The sequence below is a fragment of the Panulirus ornatus genome, chromosome 1, assembly GCF_036320965.1.
Source record: "Panulirus ornatus isolate Po-2019 chromosome 1, ASM3632096v1, whole genome shotgun sequence".
NCBI classification, from domain to species: domain Eukaryota; kingdom Metazoa; phylum Arthropoda; class Malacostraca; order Decapoda; family Palinuridae; genus Panulirus; species Panulirus ornatus.
The window spans coordinates 75,477,237-75,496,962 of NC_092224.1; the positions used below are offsets into that span (position 1 = coordinate 75,477,237).

The 19,726-nt window shown below is 46.7% G+C and overlaps 1 protein-coding gene across 1 annotated transcript in view; it reads left to right on the top strand.

The window, feature by feature from the left end:
• Window positions 1-14,496, top strand: part of LOC139749738 (protein amalgam-like) — a 40,506-nt gene extending 26,010 nt beyond the window's left edge. The window contains exons 10-11 of the mRNA XM_071663936.1: window positions 12,183-12,281; window positions 12,419-14,496. Coding sequence (XP_071520037.1) covers window positions 12,183-12,274 — 92 coding nt within the window. The 3' untranslated portion in view covers window positions 12,275-12,281; window positions 12,419-14,496. The remainder of the gene's footprint in view (window positions 1-12,182; window positions 12,282-12,418) is intronic.
• Window positions 14,497-19,726: the final 5,230 nt, after the last annotated feature.

Below are 19,726 nucleotides of genomic sequence, written 5' to 3' on the forward strand. Positions count from 1 at the left end.
ATTAAAGGCATTTTTTCTTTCTCAGACAAACAGACGACAGGAAAAAGAGCTTCATGTAGCCGGAGACAAACATGCATACATACAGATACAAATACACAGACAAAACACATATAAATAAACATATGCGTCCACATACACGCACACAAAGGACCATAAGCACTTACAAACATACCAGCATGCACGGTACATCCACTAGGGATGTGCTGTGAGGGAGGCACACACGACACTGCAGCCAGCCAGCATTAGAAGGATATACGAGAGCAAAGAATGAGCGTTGCAGGGTGAGGAGAGAGGAGCAGAGAGAGGGTTTGATAAGATCATTGTGCACAAGGCAAAGACAATCTGAATGTTTCCCATACGTTCATCATGACCAAACTATCGGGGACTCAGAGAGAAGGATTCCCGAGGAAGACAACAAAATGTACGAGGAAAAAAGTAGGAAGTATATAAGTGTTTTTAAAGTAGAGGATGATATAGTATACCAGTGTTAGGGGGCGTGAGAGGGAGAAAAGTCTTGGGAAGTATGAAGATTAGCAGAGAGGATACAAACAGCTATTAAAACAAACTGACCGATATAACCCACATGAACCAGATGATGTCTCCAAATACTTATTTTCCCCGTTCATAATTCTCTCTATGTCTCATTTATGAGCTGGCCTTGATGTGGACTTTTGTTCGTGGCTGGAGCCTCCTACGTAAAAAAAAAAAAAAAAAAGGGAAAAAAGTGCGCCCTGAAGGAATGCGGCGAAGAACTTGCTCAGTCTCTCGAAAAGAAATATTCAGCAGGACACTAGACGAAGGTGTAGTTCCAGAGATGTGGAAAAGGACTGAACCACAGGCCTGTTTCCTTGACGTGTGCGGTTTGTAGCATCATGGAGAAGATGATAAGTGGGTATACACATGACTTCCCACAAAAGAGGAACTTCACAACCTGGAGACAACACGTCTGGAAATTGTTAGATTTTTACGACAGTGTCAGCTCGGAAAGAGACTCTACCTCACCGGAGGTTGATCAAGACGCTACAGCTACTACAGCTGGGAGGAGGATCACCTATGTAGTAGGAAAATTCGTAAATCCTTTCCTTTGTTTCTTTTTTTTTTTTCGTTTCATAATCCTCTCTATATTTCAATTAAGGCCCGGCTTTGATGTGGGCTTCTGTCCGTGACTGAAGCCTTTAACACAAAGGACGCAGGTAAGATGCACGCTCTCAAAAGTGGCTGAGGTTACGAGTGGAGTGCCGCAGGGGTCGGTCTTGGGCCCACTGCTATTCTTGGCGTATGTAAACGACTTGACGAAGGACTACACTCGTACCTAAAACATTTTTGTGGTGGATGCAGACGTCATGAGAGAAATAAAGAATGAAATCGATTGTATCAGCGTACAGGGGAACCTGAACAAACTCCAGAGCTGGTGTGATAAATGGGATCATGAATTTCAGTCCAAGTAAGAGCAGTGTAATGAGGATGGGACACTGTGAACGAAGGATCCTGTGTGAACTTTACTTCCCGGGAAGTAAGTCACAGCAATCAATGTGTGAGAGAGACCTAAGGGCCGATATTGTACATAATCTGTCGCCAGAATTTCTTCTAATCAGGAGAATCATGAAAGGAGTAAATTGTCTGATGGCAAATATCAAAATTGCATTCAAGGATACGTTTGGCAAGCTATTCACGACTAGACCAAAATTGGATTATGTCTCTCCTGTCTGGTAACCAGACCTTAAGAAACATAAAGTTATGATGGGGAAGGTCCAGAGATGAGCAGCCAAGACGGTACCAGAATCAGGAGAGCTGAGCCACAGTGAAAGGTTGAGTGAGGGCTATACACACCTAGGAGAAGAAAAGAGAGTGGTAGGGAGGAGGCGGGACTTCATAACCATCATGGATGATGTTGAGAGTCGACAGTTCCTCACGAGGCGCAGCACTACAGTCACCAAAGACGAGCTGAGAAACACGATGGTTAAGGATGAGGTAAAGAACTGCTGGTTTAGTGTGAGGGTGGTGGATGGCTGCAATGATCTAAGCAAGAGATTCTAAAAGGCAGCAACTTACAAAGATTGAAGTCTTCTTGACGGTATACAAAATTGCAAGAGACGGGGTCCCTCGTACTGTCCAACTAGGTACACATACACACACACACATACACACACACACACACACACACACACACACACACACCACGAGAGAGACACCATCAGTATCTAGATATTATATGAGGTACGATGATATGTCTCGTTGGCACATGAGGGCTTTGTTATCAGGTGGATGGATGATGAGGCGAGTGTGAGAGGTGTGTAGATGGTGAGGACAGTGTGAGAAGTGCGCATGGTGAGGAAAGTGTGAGAGGTGTGTGGACGGAAGAAAGTGTACGAGGTGTGTGGATGGTGAGGCGAGTGTGTAGATGGTGAGGAGAATGTGAGAGGTGTGGACGGTGAGGTGAGTGTGAAAGGTGTGGACGGTGAGGCGAGTGTGTAGATGGTGAGGAGAATGTGAGAGGTGTGGACGGTGAGGCGAGTGTGAGAGGTGTGGACGGTGAGGTGAGTGTGAGAGGTGTTGACGGTGAGGTGAGTGTGAGAGGTGTGGACGGTGAGGCGAGTGTGAGAGGTGTGGACGGTGAGGTGAGTGTGAGAGGTGTGGACGGTGAGGCGAGTGTGAGACGTGTGGACGGTGAGGTGAGTGTGAGAGGTGTGGACGGTATTGTTGGTGTCTTATCTGTACGGAACATGAGAGCAGGGAGGTTGCTACGTGAAAACACAGAAAACGGGAATGTCTACTTTCCAGAACCAGAGATATGGGAGTCAAGTCACGTGACCGCTGAGGGTGAGGTAGTTGTTAAACCTTAAGGTGGGCGGGTCAGTGGCCGCTCCCTCATTCCCTAGGCCAGGAGCTTGCCACTTGATTAATAAGCCAATGGAAATGTCCAGATAAGAGACTACCAAGTTAGGAATGGCCGGCGCGCCATTCATCGTGCTACAAGGAAAATAAGCAACAGGTTCACCTGGGTCACTAATGAACATGGTATAGATGTGGCAAGCTTTGGTCTCCATCGAGATACAGCACACGAAAGCCTGGCTGATCCCCTTCATTTGGCATTACAAAATCTACAAGAACAGCCACACGATTTTCCTGTGCAATTAATTCAGATTCATTTTTGTTTACCATGAAGTCTTGTGAGACTCAAGAAAGGGTTAAGTTGTCGTTGAGATCTAGAGATGAACAGGACCAAATCAGCGATGTTACGACCTACATTCTCTGACTCACTGATACAAAAATACGAGTCACCTTATTCAGTTGGGGTTGATATATATATTGTTGGTACAATCATTCTTTTCTTCTGAGCTGTTGTAGTGCGTCTACAGGGGTTTCATTTCTCCCAGTGTAGTGTACTGTGCTGCTTGTATGAGTCAGCTTCCTCATATATTTCAGCCGGTAGAGGATCACAAGCCTTCCTCCGCCTTATAAGCTGTCTTGATATCAACTTTTTCTTAAACCATTCCTCTCTGTCTGCCGCCATGTTGCTTGTCTTTCTTTGTTCTACCGGTAACATTTTCGCCACTACGCTCGTGAGCTGTGTGACTCTGTGTGTGTGTGTGTGTGTGTGTGTGTGTGTTCCAACCCCTATGACCTGGACCCGCGGCGCCTAAGTGGCTGCTGGTTCCCATAGCTTGTGTGCGCAGACCAGCACACGAGGAATGTCCGTTATGCTACCTCCTTTTTTCTTGGTAGCACCGCAAAGCTGTCGAATTCTGCTTCTTCTTTCGTCATCATCTTCACTGTAACTTTTCCTCCTTAAGGGTTGTGGCTCCTTCGGTCAACATGACAGCCAGCAGGGCCTACTTTTCCACGCCACATCGGCCACCATTAAGAAGGAATAGACTCGAGTCAACTGTGAAGCAGTGGGCGGGGTATAGCTGTATGGGCTTAACACAATCCTCTTCTTGATCAACAGCAGTGTTAACATGTGACTATATGCACGTATGTCTCTCCTGTATATTACAATGACTATAATATTAGCATTAAGATAGGAAATAAGCTGACGCGCGTGAGTTTGATGGGACGCGTGTTGAAGAATTACCCCTCCCAGAAGTGGAACATCAAGGGGAGGAATTACCTCATACATGTTGTGGTTTTCCTTGATCATACTCGCATAGCCTCAGCGGGAATCTTGTCTCTTTACTACACCCTCCTCCCTCAGTGTCTGTTTACCTCAATATGTTAGTGTTTGTCTTCCTCCGTCTCCCTTCCTCCTCCCTGTGTGTGTGTGTGTGTGTGTGTGTGTGTGTGTGTGTGCCGGACACCCTAAGCAGTGGTCGTCCCAGACAGCGCGGCGTCGGGTTTTATCAGGACATTTCATCACGAGTCCTAGTGTTCCTCGGGTGGGTGTCGGGAGGGCTGGCGGGAGGCTGGGTGTGTGTGAGGGAGTGTTGGTGGCAGGAACCTGTACAGGCGGGGGCATTGGGTACATGGCGGCGCGCGGCTGGCGGCTCGGGACGTTCTGGAAGGCATCAGGGAGGGAGGTGGTGACGAAAACAGAAAACGGGCATAACATGCCTCTCCGCCCCTTCAAGAATGGCAGGTCAGGTCCTAAGCAGTCTTGTGGGACGGAGGAGACTTGGGACAATATTTCTGGAAAAGTAGTTCCCCAGAACATTCGGTTTCGTACAGCCGATACTGATGGACCCACAGATATACAATAGGAAAGATTGTCCAGTGGTGATAAGGGTTAGTAAAGTAGAATACGAGGCGGGGGAATACCTGTACGGGACAGAGTGAGGGGTGTGCTCAGCTGTGCGAGAGGTGGGAAGTTTTTGTTGAAAGTTTGAGTGGTTTGAAGAGATGAAAGGGCAGAGATATAAGTCGTGGGTCGTTACATACGGACCGCAAGTTTAATGAGTTGATAATGGCTTTAATAGTGCCATCATTATCTTTGTCATCCAAGTAATATTAGGCAGGGAAGACCATGGTTTATTTCTGGCTAGACATGTGAAAAATTTTTGGTTAGAAAGAATAGGATGGATTGTGTATACGATGACCCCCACTTAATTGCATCGTAACGATGCATATTAAGTGGGAATCATATCAAGTGGGTCATATCAAGTGGGAGTCATCTTAAGTGGGAGTAATATATAATATGATTAGTAAAACATAAGAGGTAATTAAAAACTGGAACTGTGACTCAGAATAATGGTGGATGAAAATTACAGATCAAGGAACGAAGCTGACACAGATACTTGGGGCAAACGTACGGATGATGGAGACAATGAGTATGAATCATAACGAGTTAGTGTATCATGATTGGTGGGAACAGTAATGACGATATGGGAGAAAATATGATTAACAATCTACGGGAGAACGAAAAACAACTTTCCTAAGAAAGAAACAGATATAGAATAAAGTCTGTGTGGGACGTAGGTGTGCTATAGACAAGTCTAGAAGATAACCGTTAACAAAAGATTAGGTTTGTTTGAAGAGAACAGAGAGCGAATACTTTAAGGAAATCATAAAAGATAAGGACATGACGGAGGTATTAATTGGTAGGTTAGAACTGGAGGTCTGGAGAATAAGTATGGAGGAGAGCAAGACATTATGGAGGTGGTGGTGAGGAAAACAGTAATATAAGTACAAATGAAAAACAGAATATAGACGAGGTGGGGAGTGAGTCAGTGAGGGATGGCGCTGAGCTACACTGGAGTTATTGGATCTGTAAAGTGGTGTACAATAGAATGAAGAAGTGGTCACTTGTGTCTCTATGACTCCCTGTTAGCATGAGAATCCATATTACCCAAGTCTGTCTCTATATCACTGAAATGCTCCATTATCAATACTTTGCCGCCTCTAAGCAGTACGTGTTTTTCTGCTTCGTGCACGATCCTGATTGTGTGTTCATTGTTATCATTGTATATTTGTTCTGGGTCATCAGAATTCTTGGGAGAATCATATAATATTAACACCACTAACTATCCACTTACACTATCCATATGTATCGTCTGAATGGGTCATCTGCGACTGTCCTGGAACTTGTGGTTATCTTTTATTAATAAGGCCAATCCTGCCCTACTTAGCCTTCTCCTTCCCTGCGTACTGTCATATATCTCTCTGGTTAGAACAGGCGAGATCTTATCTCTTTAGTAAGCTTTGATACCACAGCTCCAACAACATAAGGTGCACTTTCTACCGAGCCATATTGAAATTCCAGCCCTTTACCATCAGCATCGATCGCTTTCAGTCTCAAACTGCCATCTGACTTCCCTGCCCTCACCTGCAGTGCTGGCGGGGCTGCTACCGTCCTCTTGAATCATTTGGAGTCTCCAGTTCTTTTTCCCCTCTGACTATCTTTTGCTTTTCTCCCTCTCCTCCTGTGAACGATCATATCTGATGAATATGCCACTGAGCTCCACAGTTCTTTAGTTGACTCCAAATCAGACGTAACCATAACTGGCCGTCTGTTTTCTTTAATCATAACCATTAATTTTCATAATTTCTTTTGTCACAATCTGCGTCTGGCAGTTCTGTAGCCTCCAGTAATCTTTTTATGAGCATTCCTTCTTTCTTTCCCTTTTCTTTGTCATCTTAGACAAATATAGTCAGTGATTTACGTCTATCAACCGCTCTATATCTAAACATTTAAGGGTTGATATGTCAGCCTCTGTGTCTCTGACCCTCTGAAATCTTCTACTTAGCTCTGTGTAATTACCTATCACATCTATGTACTGTATGGGGAGGGAGTTGTACACTCGTGGGACCCCCATCTCTTGAACATTCTCCATTATCATAGAGAATGTGATGTCCACATTAACTAATATTTTTTTTCTTAACAAGTCTCTTACTTAATTTCATGTTATGTTCTCAGGTAGCTCTGTCCCGACATCTCTTGCAGAACTGTTCATTGTCCACATTATCAGTCTGTTTAAAAACTTAGAGTTCTGATCAGCTCGCCCCTCCCTCTTCCCTCTTCCAAAGTGGGAAAAATCTAAAGCCTTTAGCCTCTCCCGGTATCACAGCTTTCTTAATTGCTACCATTTTGCTGCCTTCTTCGGGACTTTATTAGCTCTCTGTGCTTCTTTAGGTACGGTGACCACACTCAAATAGCATGTTCTAATTTTGGTCTCAAGTTGGACATGAAACTAGTCTCCTCATATGGGACTCTGGTCATAGGTGAGAGATGTTGTCGACTCCCGAGTCTTTCACACATATAATCTTGAAGTTTAGTTCCTGCCAGACGATAGTCATACTGAGGCCGACTCTCACTTCGTCCTGTCTTCATGGCTTTTCATTCACTCGGATGAATTTCATCAACCATGTATCACACTAACTCTGATGTGTGTTTAGGTCCCCTTGTAAGTTCACTGACTAGGTGTGAGAAAACCATTAAACTCTGTACGAAGTGTATGTGTTGGAAGGGTACATGGGAGCGGGGTCAACCATCCTGTATCGCTGAAATTTGACCCAAAGCTTGGGTGGGCGGGTCAGTGCCCGCTCTCTCATTCTGAAGGCAAGGGGGGTTACCGGCTGACGGCTCGCCCAGTGGCAGTCGTAAGATAGGGATATGTAAATTAGGAATGGGCGGCGCGCCATTCATTGTCCCTCAGAGCTGAATGAAATGGGCACAGGCGAACCTCCCGAGGATGTCTCAGTTGCTTGATGCTATACCCGTGTGGAGGGTGAGGGTGGAGGGCAGCAGGTGGTGGTGGTGGAGTGGAGAATGCATGGTCCTGGGGTGTGCACCGGCACACTACGTGACTCCCTAGCAACAGGGCCCCAGGTTCGGGTCCCGGCTGGCGATAACGATGGCTGCGACGAGACCTTCCCTGACATGCATGCCTGATGGACCTAATTATCATGCGCTCTCTCTCTCTCTCTCTCTCTCTCTCTCTCTCTCTCTCTCTCTCTCTCTCTCTCTCTCTCTCTCTCTCTCTCTCTCGTACCTGTCTGTGTCAGGTTATCGCCACTAATCTATGTACTTTCCAAAGGTCTAGCAGTCTCGCCACCTCCCACACCCACGACACACTTCAGTACACTTTCCCAGTGTGTCAGTATCTACGTGCCGCCACATCAACACCTGCACCGTCACGACCGCTGTGTGTCGGACGTATTGCTCTGGTGCTGGAAGTATGGTAGAGCAGCGCGTCCACCAGGCTCTCACCTCATAAAATTATGTAGGAGTATCGATGCTGTTCTCATCAGGTGCTGTGAGAAGGCAAAGATACCACAGAAAATAGTGGGTTCGCTGACCATTTGTTTACCACAGTCTCCCAGAGGTATACATCACCGGGGCTTATCTATCTGTCTGGGGACATCAATCTTCAGTGCCGCATTTTTTTTTCAGAAGAAACGTGGCTATGATAATGTTTGCCGGGCCTGTCAGGTGATCAGAAACCTCTATATCGAATGAAAGACACACACAAAACATAAACAGTGTGGGAACATCATTGTTGATCCACTACTGCAGTGTGATGATGCTGGATACTGGAGAAAGCTTTGAGGTACTCACGCGAGTTGTAAAAGTAAGGAATATGAACTTATTAGGTCACAAGATAACGTGTACACAGAACGCGCACTACAATCCATATTTTCTTCCTATTGTCCTTTTAGGAAAACTATCTTGTTTTAAACCTGGACAACACTGTGCTACACAGGTTAAGTAGAAACGCCCTTAAGTTATTTACAAATATAAGGACATGTAAGAGGCCACATCAGGTCAGTTGAGAGCCAGGTTACAGCAAGGGGTATGTTAGGTTACGTGAGGAACCAACGATTTCTGTGTTATCTTGTTGTTTGCTATGATGTGGCGACTTACGTACCTACGATGGTCATCAAACCCTTCATTCAGATGTTTGGTCACGGAAGCTGTGCTGGTGACGTGGTGTAAAAGCTGAATTGTAAATGAAGACGGTAAATGTCAAAGATCACCTGAAGAACACCCACTCCCAACACGCACACAAAGGTTGTATAGGTTAGTTTAAGTCAGGTCAGGTTTGTACCCTAACGTAACCTAACCAAACCTAACTTAACCTAACCAAACCTAACTTAACCTAACCTAACCTAACTTAACCTAACCTAACCTAACCTTACAACCTGTCTTAATCTAGCCCAGCCTAGAAAAACTGGGGGAGGGGGTATATGGAAAGCGAATCCTGGGTGCTCCAGTGTGTGTATCTGGGCAGGTGACCGATGGTGATGATCCTCATCGCTCCTCCCCATGATGGCTCCCCACCTCGAGCTAGGAGGGCCGGCCGCGCGAGCAGGTGGCAGGCACCTTCCTCGGTGGGGTCAGCGGCAGCTGCGCTACCAGACAGCCTGGCGACAGTGGTATCTTAGCATACCATCGTGAGGCCTACCAGCCGTGTGGAGCAGGTAGAGAGGCAGGTGACACGGTACAACCTACACTGACTGATGTCTCCTCCTGCCTCAAACCCTGGATAATGAGGACACAAAACACAATAACTCAAGTGTGGAGCGTGGGAAGGTAGGAACCACCTGAAGAAGGTGGGTTAACGTGGGGCTTGGCAAGGCAGGACCCACCTGAAGAAGGTTAAGGTAGAGTGTCACTAGGTTTCAGAGCGTATGGTTGAGGTGGTGCCGGCAGGCTACACCTGCCCCGGGCTGGGTCATGATGATCGACGGTATCTTGTGATACCTCGAGCGGTCGCCTCTCCCTCACCTTGTCTTAGGTCCCACACCTCTCCCCTCCACCACACCTGGCCCCCTCCCTACACCACACCTGCCCCCCTCCCTACACCACTCCCCTCCCCCTCGCCGCCCACCCTCTTTACACCTCTGCCCTCACCTCCGCCACACCTCTGCCCTCCTCCCACCACACTGCCTCTCCCACACCTCTTCCCTACTTCATTCCTCAGTCTCCATCGAGAATGGGGTCCCCTCACCTCTGTGCCTCCATCCACACAGGGGTCCCCTCATCCCTCAGCTTCCATCCACACTGGGGTCCCCTCACCCCTGCGTCTCCATCCACAGTGGTGTCCCCTCACCCCTCAGCCTCCATCCACAGCAGGGTCCCCTCACCCCTCAGCCTCCATCCACAGCAGGGTCCCCTCACCCCTGTGCCTCGATCTAGTTTGGGATTCCCTCACCCCTCAGCCTCCTCCATCCACAGTGGGGTATCCTCACCCCGTTTCAGGCGGGTTATGTACAAGTTCAGGTGGGTTATATACAGGTTCAGGTGGGTTACGTACAGGTTCAGGTGGGTTATTGTACAGGCTCAGGTGGGTTATGTACAGATTCAGGTGGGTTATGTACAGGTTCAGGTGGGTTATGTACAGGTTCAGGTGGGTTATGTACAGGTTCAGGTGGGTTATTGTACAGGTTCAGGTGGGTTATGTACAGATTCAGGTGGGTTATTGTACAGGTTCAGGTGGGTTATGTACAGGCTCAGGTGGGTTATGTACAGGTTCAGGCGGGTTATGTACAGGTTCAGGCGGGTTATGTACAGGTTCAGGTGGGTTATGTACAGGTTCAGGTGGGTTATGTACAGGTTCAGGTGGGTTAGGTTCTCTGAAAGCTTCATCTGTGAGGCGGGTCCAGGCCTGTGATGGTTGGCCAGGCTGGACGTGTGATACCTCACGTCCACTGGCTTGTATCCGACGCTCGCAGCAACTACCAATGACGTACTATGTGGCCAGGAAGATCTTGGCTTAACGACCATCGAGCGGCTGATGGTCGTTAGATCCAACAGCAGAACAACGAGCCTATGATAATTCTCACACTAGAAACTGAACTTCTAACTTAATGTTCATTGGTCACTAAAATATTGGTCTCATTCCTTCCATGAAGCTGTCACTCTCCGTGTAAGTTCTCGTTCTCTCTCCTCCTCCTCCTCCTCCTTCCATCGTTTTCTATGTAGCCTCGCGTTAGCCAAACGCTTCAACTGGAAAGGATTTGCCGGGAGAGTTGCCGGTTATTTACTTGAGCGTTGACTCCACCCAGCTGTCTCGAGTGTTTGAGTTTCTTGTTCAACACCTGACGGGGACGTAATGTGTTACTGGGAGTCTTGTTTACATAATACAGTTACCTCATTTCACTCTACTATATATCAACTGTCTCATGTCGACCGCCTCATGTAAACGTGCCTACTGTTTCATGCATACATGTCGGCTGTGTCATGTATACGCAGCCAGTGGCACATGTATACATGTTAACTATCCCGTAAGGGTGTCCACTCTCTGGATGTGTGGCCACTGCAGTGTGAGGCGTAACCACTCTGTGGAAACTTATGTTTACATAAATGTTTGTTCTGCTCTGTGTACGTATCACTACTGACCTTGTGTGTACGTATCCTCTATGTTGTGTTCACGTGAATACTGTACACATGACTCTAGATATCTACTGCGTTATATATATGTATGTATGTATGTATGTATGTATCTGCCGTGTTGTGTGTCTATAGTTCTAAAGTGCAAGATCTGTCGTGCGTCTCTCTCTCTCTCTCTCTCTCTCTCTCTCTCTCTCTCTCTCTCTCTCTCTCTCTCTCTCTCTCTCTCTCTCTCTCCTGCCTTGTCCACAATTCCCCTCAAAGATACGCTATTCCTCCACTCTTAATCCTGCTGTGCTCATCCCTTGCTCCATTCTTCCTTACAGATGCTGTCTTGCTGTAGTGTGACATGTCTCTTGTAAGGGACGTCCCGAAGCTATTTAGCATTTCACTAACTGTCACCGCACCACATCTATCTCCGTCTTACTTTTCCTCCGGTTTTAAAGCTAGTGTTGCCCATCCTACAACTTCATTGCAAACTTCACAAAAACTTCCATAACAATGGAGAAATGTGCGCGAATGATATCAAAAGGGAGTCTCACCTGTTTACTAATACATTCTTGATTCTTACGTGATAATCATGTGTTTAGACTGGTGGTCATTCAAGCAAACACTCCGTGTGATGAACACGGAGGCATCATGAGATCACCTCAAATCTTACGTTACACCGTAGGTTAGACACGAAAACGGACACGAACACGGATAAGCCTACACATACAACTCACGGACACTCCTACTCATACACCTCACTGACACGCTCACACATTCAACTCAAACAGAGGGCTCGTATACTGATGTGGTCAACTCCAGACGCCAACTGGGGCTCATTTTTTACTGATTTCACACCACCCTGGCGTTTGCCCGGCCCTCTGTCAGTCCCCAGAAAGCTGACGCCTGACTCCTCCTCCTCCTACAGATACGGTGGACAAGGAGGACCTCTGGAAGGTGCTGAAGAGGACACTCAACATCATTTCCAAGCTGCCGCAGGTGGCCAGGGCCATCCAGTAGGGCACAGGTAAGGGAAGTAGAGGGAAAATGCAAGCCATAAATCTATATCACAATGAGCTAAATCCCCCATACTACGAGTAGTTAAATCATAAGATGTAATATTTTCTAGACGACACATTGCTAACATTATCCTTCTCTTTCTAGGTTAACTGATGAGTCAGGAGCGCATGGACGACGACGACTGCGAATGTCTGTAAAGTGAAGCCGTGTATTATGATGTAAAGTGTGACACTGTGCCACACCGTTCAGTGAAACTCTACGCCAAGGTGTAAAGTGGTGCATTGTGCCGCATCATTAAGTGTAGCTCTACTTCAGGGTGTAGAGTGTGGCTCTGTGCCACATGGTTAACTGTAGCTCTACGCCGGGGTGTAAAGTGTGGCACTGTGCCACATCGTGAAGTGTAACTCTACGCAGGGGTGTACAGTGTGGCACTCTTTCAAGGCGGAGTGTGTGTCCGGATGTATGGAGGTGGCACTGTGTCTGTGTAAGGTCTGTCACAGTGCCACGGTGTGATGTGTTAAGACGTACAGTACAGCGGTGTGCAGATGTAGGGTGTGGCCTTGGGTCCCTGTGTGTCGTGAGGCACTAGGGGTGTGTAAAGGTCATCCTAGGGGCTTTACCCTTACCTGGCCTATGATGATGATGATGATGGTTATGACTGCTAAAGCTAATGTGAGTTAAGTCTCGTCATGACCCTAGTCGTAGGTGAGCGTCTCCCGTCATTACTAGCACAGTCCGTTGTGGCTACATGCATGTGTCAGGTTCCCTCACCAGAGTAGAGCCAGACGTCGTCCCCAGCACAGGGCGGGAGAACACACAACATCACAAGACCTGCACGGTCACCACCAGCCTGACTACACAGCTGATCATATGATACAGGCGTGCACCAGCTGGCGATGGTAGAGCCCCGGCCAGGCAGGTGGTGGTGCCATGAGAGGCAGCTGGGCAAGAGGGCATCACCCGCCCATCTAGAGCAGTTTTGGGTTAGATAAGACATCACATTACCTTGCCTCGTGTGGTATTACGTTACGCTACATGTTTTCCCTTACCCAGCTCTTAATGGAAGTTATCCCTGTAAAATATACTTATATTGTTTTGGTTAAGCTTGGTATGTATTCTTAGTGTGTATGGCTGTTAATGTATGAATGTAGGGATTCATGATTATGTTATTATCAGAGAAAGTTTCCCCGGAAAGATTCTCCTGTTAGTAAGGTAACCCTCACAGCCAGATACCAAGTGTGTCACTGCAACATGTTGTGGCTCCGACCTGGCCCAGACTCACGTCTTCAACAGAATTTGTTATTCATGCGAATAGACATAAGGGTCCATGTGACCGTGTGGTGTTCTTTTATGCCTTGATGTCTGGTGCTGTATGACCAGAAGTGGACCCCTGGTCGACGGGTCGTTGGTCGTGACACTGGTCGCTCTCTAGAACAACAGCTGTCTGGTCTGGACACACACACACACACACACACACACACACACACACACTGTGTCGCTGACACGGTTCTGACAGGAGTGTTTGTACGGATGAGACACATGATTTTCAGAGCTCCTCCGTCGAGGACAGTGTCTCACTAAGTGTTCCTAACGGTTCTGCTCCAGAGCCAAAGACTGAGGTAAATCCTCATCCTCATCTATCAGCCACGTTGTTATCATTCGCAAGTATTGTTGCAGACTGATGAATACAAAATGGTGTCTGAAAACACTGATTTAAAGAGAATAACGTAGAGAAAACAGAGCCAAGTCTTCAACCGTGAGGGCTGGTGGTGTGGACGCACGAACACATACACACACACACACACACACACACACACACATACACACACACACACACCCTTGCCTGCCTCTCTGTGTTATAACAGGGAGGAGGACAGGTTGTGATGGATGCCAGATATACAATCACAAGTCGTCCCCGCTGTGATCTGTGTGGAACCTGACTCCTCCATGATCAGACATGTGTACTTGATGACCTGACTCCTCCACCTGACTCGTCCATGATCAGCCATGTGTGCTTGATAACCTGACTCATGATCGTGCTGACATATCATGGCATTACTGTGTTCAGTGAATACATTGTTCTATCATATATCCTACATATATATAGTTAGTCATTAGTTATATCATGACTGTAAGAAGAGGACGACGCCCGGTAGTGTGTTCCTCGGAGATATTTACTTTATGGATAATCTTTTTCCTCTAAATAAAGGTATATAATGATACGTCCCATTTTTCATTAACCCAGTACAAATTGCTTACTTCTGATATTTTTTTTGACTCACATGTACCTCACACGGGCCCAGATGGGTTCGAATTCTGGGCGCGTTAGTCGGCCTACACCCAACCCAGGTGTTCATCCTTCCCTTAGGGCTGGTCAGTTAATGGGTACTTGGTTTAGGCTGGTGTGTGTGTGTAACGTTAATGAGACGGCCTTGACAGCAATACCACAACAACCAACCAACGGAGGAGTAAGTGTAATATATATATATATATATATATATATATATATATATATATATATATATATATATATATATATATATATATATGTGTGTGTGTGTGTGTGTGTGTGTGTGTGTATAAGCTAATTAACTGGTAGTGACCAGGAAGGACACACAGTGCAGACAGAATATCTTAATGTAGTTAGCTAGACGGAAATAACCAAAGTGGCAGGCACACCCACCTGATGCTAAGGTATACACTATGATACAGGAGGAGAGAAAGGACAGGGGAAGAACTTGGGATTCAGGAGCAGCCGCTGGAGGATAGTCCTTTTTGTCCTTGATAGAATCCCTGGTGTTGGGGGGAAAGAACTCCTTTTACGTATTCCTTGCATGTAGAAGAAGGCGACTAACAAGGGCGGGAACAAGGGTCTGGAACCCCTCTTCTTGTATTCTAACTTCTGAAAAAGTTGGAACAGAAGGAGTCAAGCGGGGAGTGCTCATCCTCCTCCAAGGCTCAGGCCGTAATGTCTGAACGTGTGTGGATGTAACCAACGTAAAAAGAAAAGAGAAATAGGTACACGATATGTTTGAGGAATTGAACCTGGATGTTCTGACTCTGAGTGAAACAAAACAAGAGGGTAAGTGGGAAGAATGGTGTGGCAGTGTCTTAGGGGTAAAGTCAGGGGTTGGTGTCAGGGCAAAAGCTAAGGAAAGGGTAGTGCTACTACTGAGGCAGGAGTTGTGGGAAGTGTAAAAGAGTGTAAGGAAGTGAGCTCCAGACTAATGAGGGTAAAAACGAAAGTTTGATATGAGAGATGGATGCTTATGTGCTCAGCCATAAGAAGAATGTATTGGGGAGCAGCTGAGTGGACGTGTCAGCAGTTTTAATGCAAGATATTGCACGTGTAAGCGCTGTTTCACTAACAAACTCCCACTCTTCACCCACTCCCCTAGCTTAATTTACTTTCATCTTTTGCCATTCTGCACTCAGTCTCTCCTGTTATTTCTTCACACAAGCCTCTTTTTCAAGTTCACCTACTTTCACCACCTTCTTCCCACCCATATCATTTCCTCATTTCATCCACTCCACCAAGACGATGGTCAGACATCCCACCAGCTTCCACTCTTAGCACATCCACATTCCAGTCTCTCTCTCTTTTGTACATGGTCTAATAACGCCATCTACCCTACTTACCACCTACCATCTATCCTACTCATCCACATATGATTATCTCTGCTTTTAAACCAGGTCCTCCCAATCACCACTCCTTTTGTATCGTAACTCAACAAGCTGTTGGCCATCTTCACAACTTCACAGATCATCCTGATGTCCTCTACAAATATATACCCATCTCTGGCTTTAACGACAATAACCTCTCTGTTCCACACATTCTTCAATGCCCCTAGGACCTTTGCCCACTCCTCACCCGCCCTATGGTTTACTGCAGCTCCCTTGGTTCCATTCGTGTCAAGTCTACTCCAAGGTATGAAAAAAAAACTTCCTCCCAGCTCTCTTCATTCAAACTCGCACTCGGATCACCCGTCTTTCTTCACTGTTGAACCTGATGATGTTTTTATTCACATTCATTCTCGACTTTCTTCTCTCACAAATACCGACACCAGCTTCTACAGTTTCTCACTCGATTCTGCCACCAGCAAACAACAAATGACTCGCCACCAAGGTCCCTCCTCCACCCCATTCTCACCCATAACAGATGGCACACCTGCTCCTCTCTTCAAGACCCTTGCATTCATCTTCTTAACCGTCTCATCCATAAACAAATCAAACAGCCATGGTGACATCACACATCCTGACGCAGGCGATCCCTCACCTGTAACCACTCACTCTCCTCTCTTCCGACTCGCAACATGTCAATCTTGTAAAAAAAAAAAAAAATCACTGCCAGTGGCAGCTTTCTCACACATCATATGGTCCCTGAGGAACACCGCTGGCTACATCTCCCCAGACCGATGCGACTCCGTTGATGCATACAGTCTATTTTCTGTCAGGGAGCCACGCTCTAATCCAATCAAATACACAAGCCCCGATGATGCTGTGTGCCGCTATTTTTCCAAGCAGACGCTCATGAGGCACTCTGTCAAAAGCGCTACTTAAGTCTATGCATACAATATCATAGCTCTTACCCTGATCAACAGTTTCAAATACCTTATTAACGCTAAAGTCTTCCAGGAATCCCCCGGATGGGCCATACCTCGACCTGTTACAAGTGGGATTTGTGAGAACCAAGGTTGGTCCAGGCGTCACCCTGACCCTTGCCTTTACTTGCGACTTGACCTGACCTCACATAAAAAGGTGGGGTGTGTGTGTGTGTGTGGGGGGGGGGGGGGGCCACAAGATTGACATACTGCTTACACTGAGAAAGATTTGAACAATATTTTCTACAATAGTATGAGCCAAATACGCCTCTTGCAGTGTTTTACTTTTTATCTGTTTAGGTTATCAGTTATCTCTCGATGCGTGCGTAGGGCGTGGTGCTTCATAACCTTGCCGACACAGGCTGCACTGAGGTAGGACTAATGTTTACACACACAGACACACACACACACACATACACGCAAGCTCTTTATCTCCTAGCCTGTGCCGTCCTGTATATATATATATATATATATATATATATATATATATATATATATATATATATATATATATATATATATATAACATTAATCACACTAGCCCAGACAGTAAGGAGCTCCTGCAGCTTCGAGGCTGCACTTCACACAGTAGCAGGGAAATGATCGACTCCTTTGTAACAAGAAAGTTCTTGACAAGAGAACACTGTCCGTTCATTATGATAAAACTATATTAAAGATGACTTTTCGCTCGCAGTGTACCTAGCAGACATCTACGCTACAAACTGAGGTGTCAGCCGTACTTATCGCTCTTAAGCAAGTAGAAATCACTGCTACAGACATAAATGATCTCTCGTTCTTTATCTTCACCAACCTCACAACTCAGTCTCAAACACCAGACCGCCAGTTACACACGTAGCAGAGTCTGCACTTCCCAGACAAAGACGAATCACACTCCCTCGCCTACGCTACAGACTTCATCCATTGCTCCAACGCAACAAACGTTTGTTTCAACATACTCCATGATCCTCCATGCCTATGATGCAACTACCATCAAGAAGACAGCAAGCAGTTACTACTGTATTGCCCTGCACTCTCTGCTTGTAGACGGACCCCCAACATCACAACACAGTCTGACCTGTGGGCCCGACAGGTGGACAGTAAACGTTTGGCATGTTTACCCGCCTCTGGTGCAGACTCGAGCCATATCCCGTCTGTCACTGCAAGGTCACGCACTCCATCCGACCGTCTAAGAAGGCCTGATGTACCTCAACTCTTACATAACAGTTACTACATAACTCATCACACCAGCCAGCAGACCCCCTTCCATCTGAACCCAAGCTGTACTTCCTTCCCGACGAAGAATCATCCAGTTGCAACTCATTATATTTCTTAGTCTAAGACAGACGACGTTCATCACAAATGCCTGCTACTCTCTCTCTCTCTCTCTCTCTCTCTCTCTCTCTCTCTCTCTCTCTCTCTCTCTCTCTCTCTCTCTACTTCCTTAGAAAATAGGTACGACGATCGATCTCCCGCACTTCCCCGAGGGTGAGACCTACTTCACTGATTTTCTGAACGGCAGCTCAGATGGTTATGCTGAGCGTGTCCGCGCACAGGGAGAAATTTTATTGACGTCTCTGCACCATACATGTCGCCAGATCAGTCCACAGCCTCACGATATCTCGCTGGACAGCGTCAACGCTCTTCATATCTCGCTGGACAGCGTCAACGCTCTTCATGATATCTTCCCAAGTCTAGTCGAGCTGGGATGACGTAATTCGTCAGTAACTGCCAACAAATGCAATAAGGATATGTCATGCGGTAGTGAGAACGGATCACACCTACTCATTGAATATATCAACGTCGAAGTGAAATTATGATTTTACAACAGTAATGATAATGCTGCTGCTGCTTAATCTTCACATTTGAGTAAAAATGATACTATTTTTTCCTATTATATTAATTATCATAATTCCAATATAGCAGGTGGGTCAAGTGCACACACACACACACACACACACACACACACACACCGTCGTGACATCATTAACACACATTCTCAAGCCGTGACCAGTAAATACATTTTAGCTAAACAAGGACCTCCACACTTTCAGGAATGTTTCTTACTTCTTCACTTCACACATTTAGTTGACACTCGTCATGTGAGAGTAATGTACGCTGTAGTATGCGAGTGATCACCACAGTGAGAGGAATTACGACAGAACTGCAAATATTAACCACCGCTGGAAACTGGGAGATTAATGACATGATTATTATCAGGTGGAAAATGTCCCGTGGGGAGTTGTGTATAGTATCCGTGGGAAGTTGTGTGGTGGAGTTGTGTCTCGTGTCTGGGCGATAGGTGATGGCTCGCCTGCCTCGTCGTGTCTGGGTGTTAGGTGATGGCTCGCCTGCCTCGTCCAGCGAGGTGATGATTTAGTATCTGTACGTTGTGTTGTCACCAGCTGCCTAGTGCTGCCTTGCCTAGTGTTGCCCTGCCTGGTGCTGACCTGCCTGGTGCTGACCTGCCTGGTGCTGACCTGCCTGGTGCTGGGCTGCCTCGTGCTGGGCTGCCTGGTAATGGGCTACCTGGTAATGGGCTGCCTGGTAATGGGCTGCTCATGTGAAGTGGTTTGGTATTGGGGTCTATTACGTCGAGCTGTTACTGTCGAGTCTTTCTGTGGACGGCTGTCTTGCTGGGCGTTAAGAGACGACTAAAGTGACGGGTGTCAACTGATTTGGTGTTAAGACGTCTGGCGCTGTGTTTCCTGTTGTCTAGTATGTTTCGAACACGTGCGCCGTCGCCAGGCTCTCCATACTGATGTATGAGTTGTCTGGCGTCTGGCCGCTCTTTGAGGAAGTAACGTGGCGTCAGTGTGACACTGTGTTCCTGCCGCGAACTTGTAGATGAGGG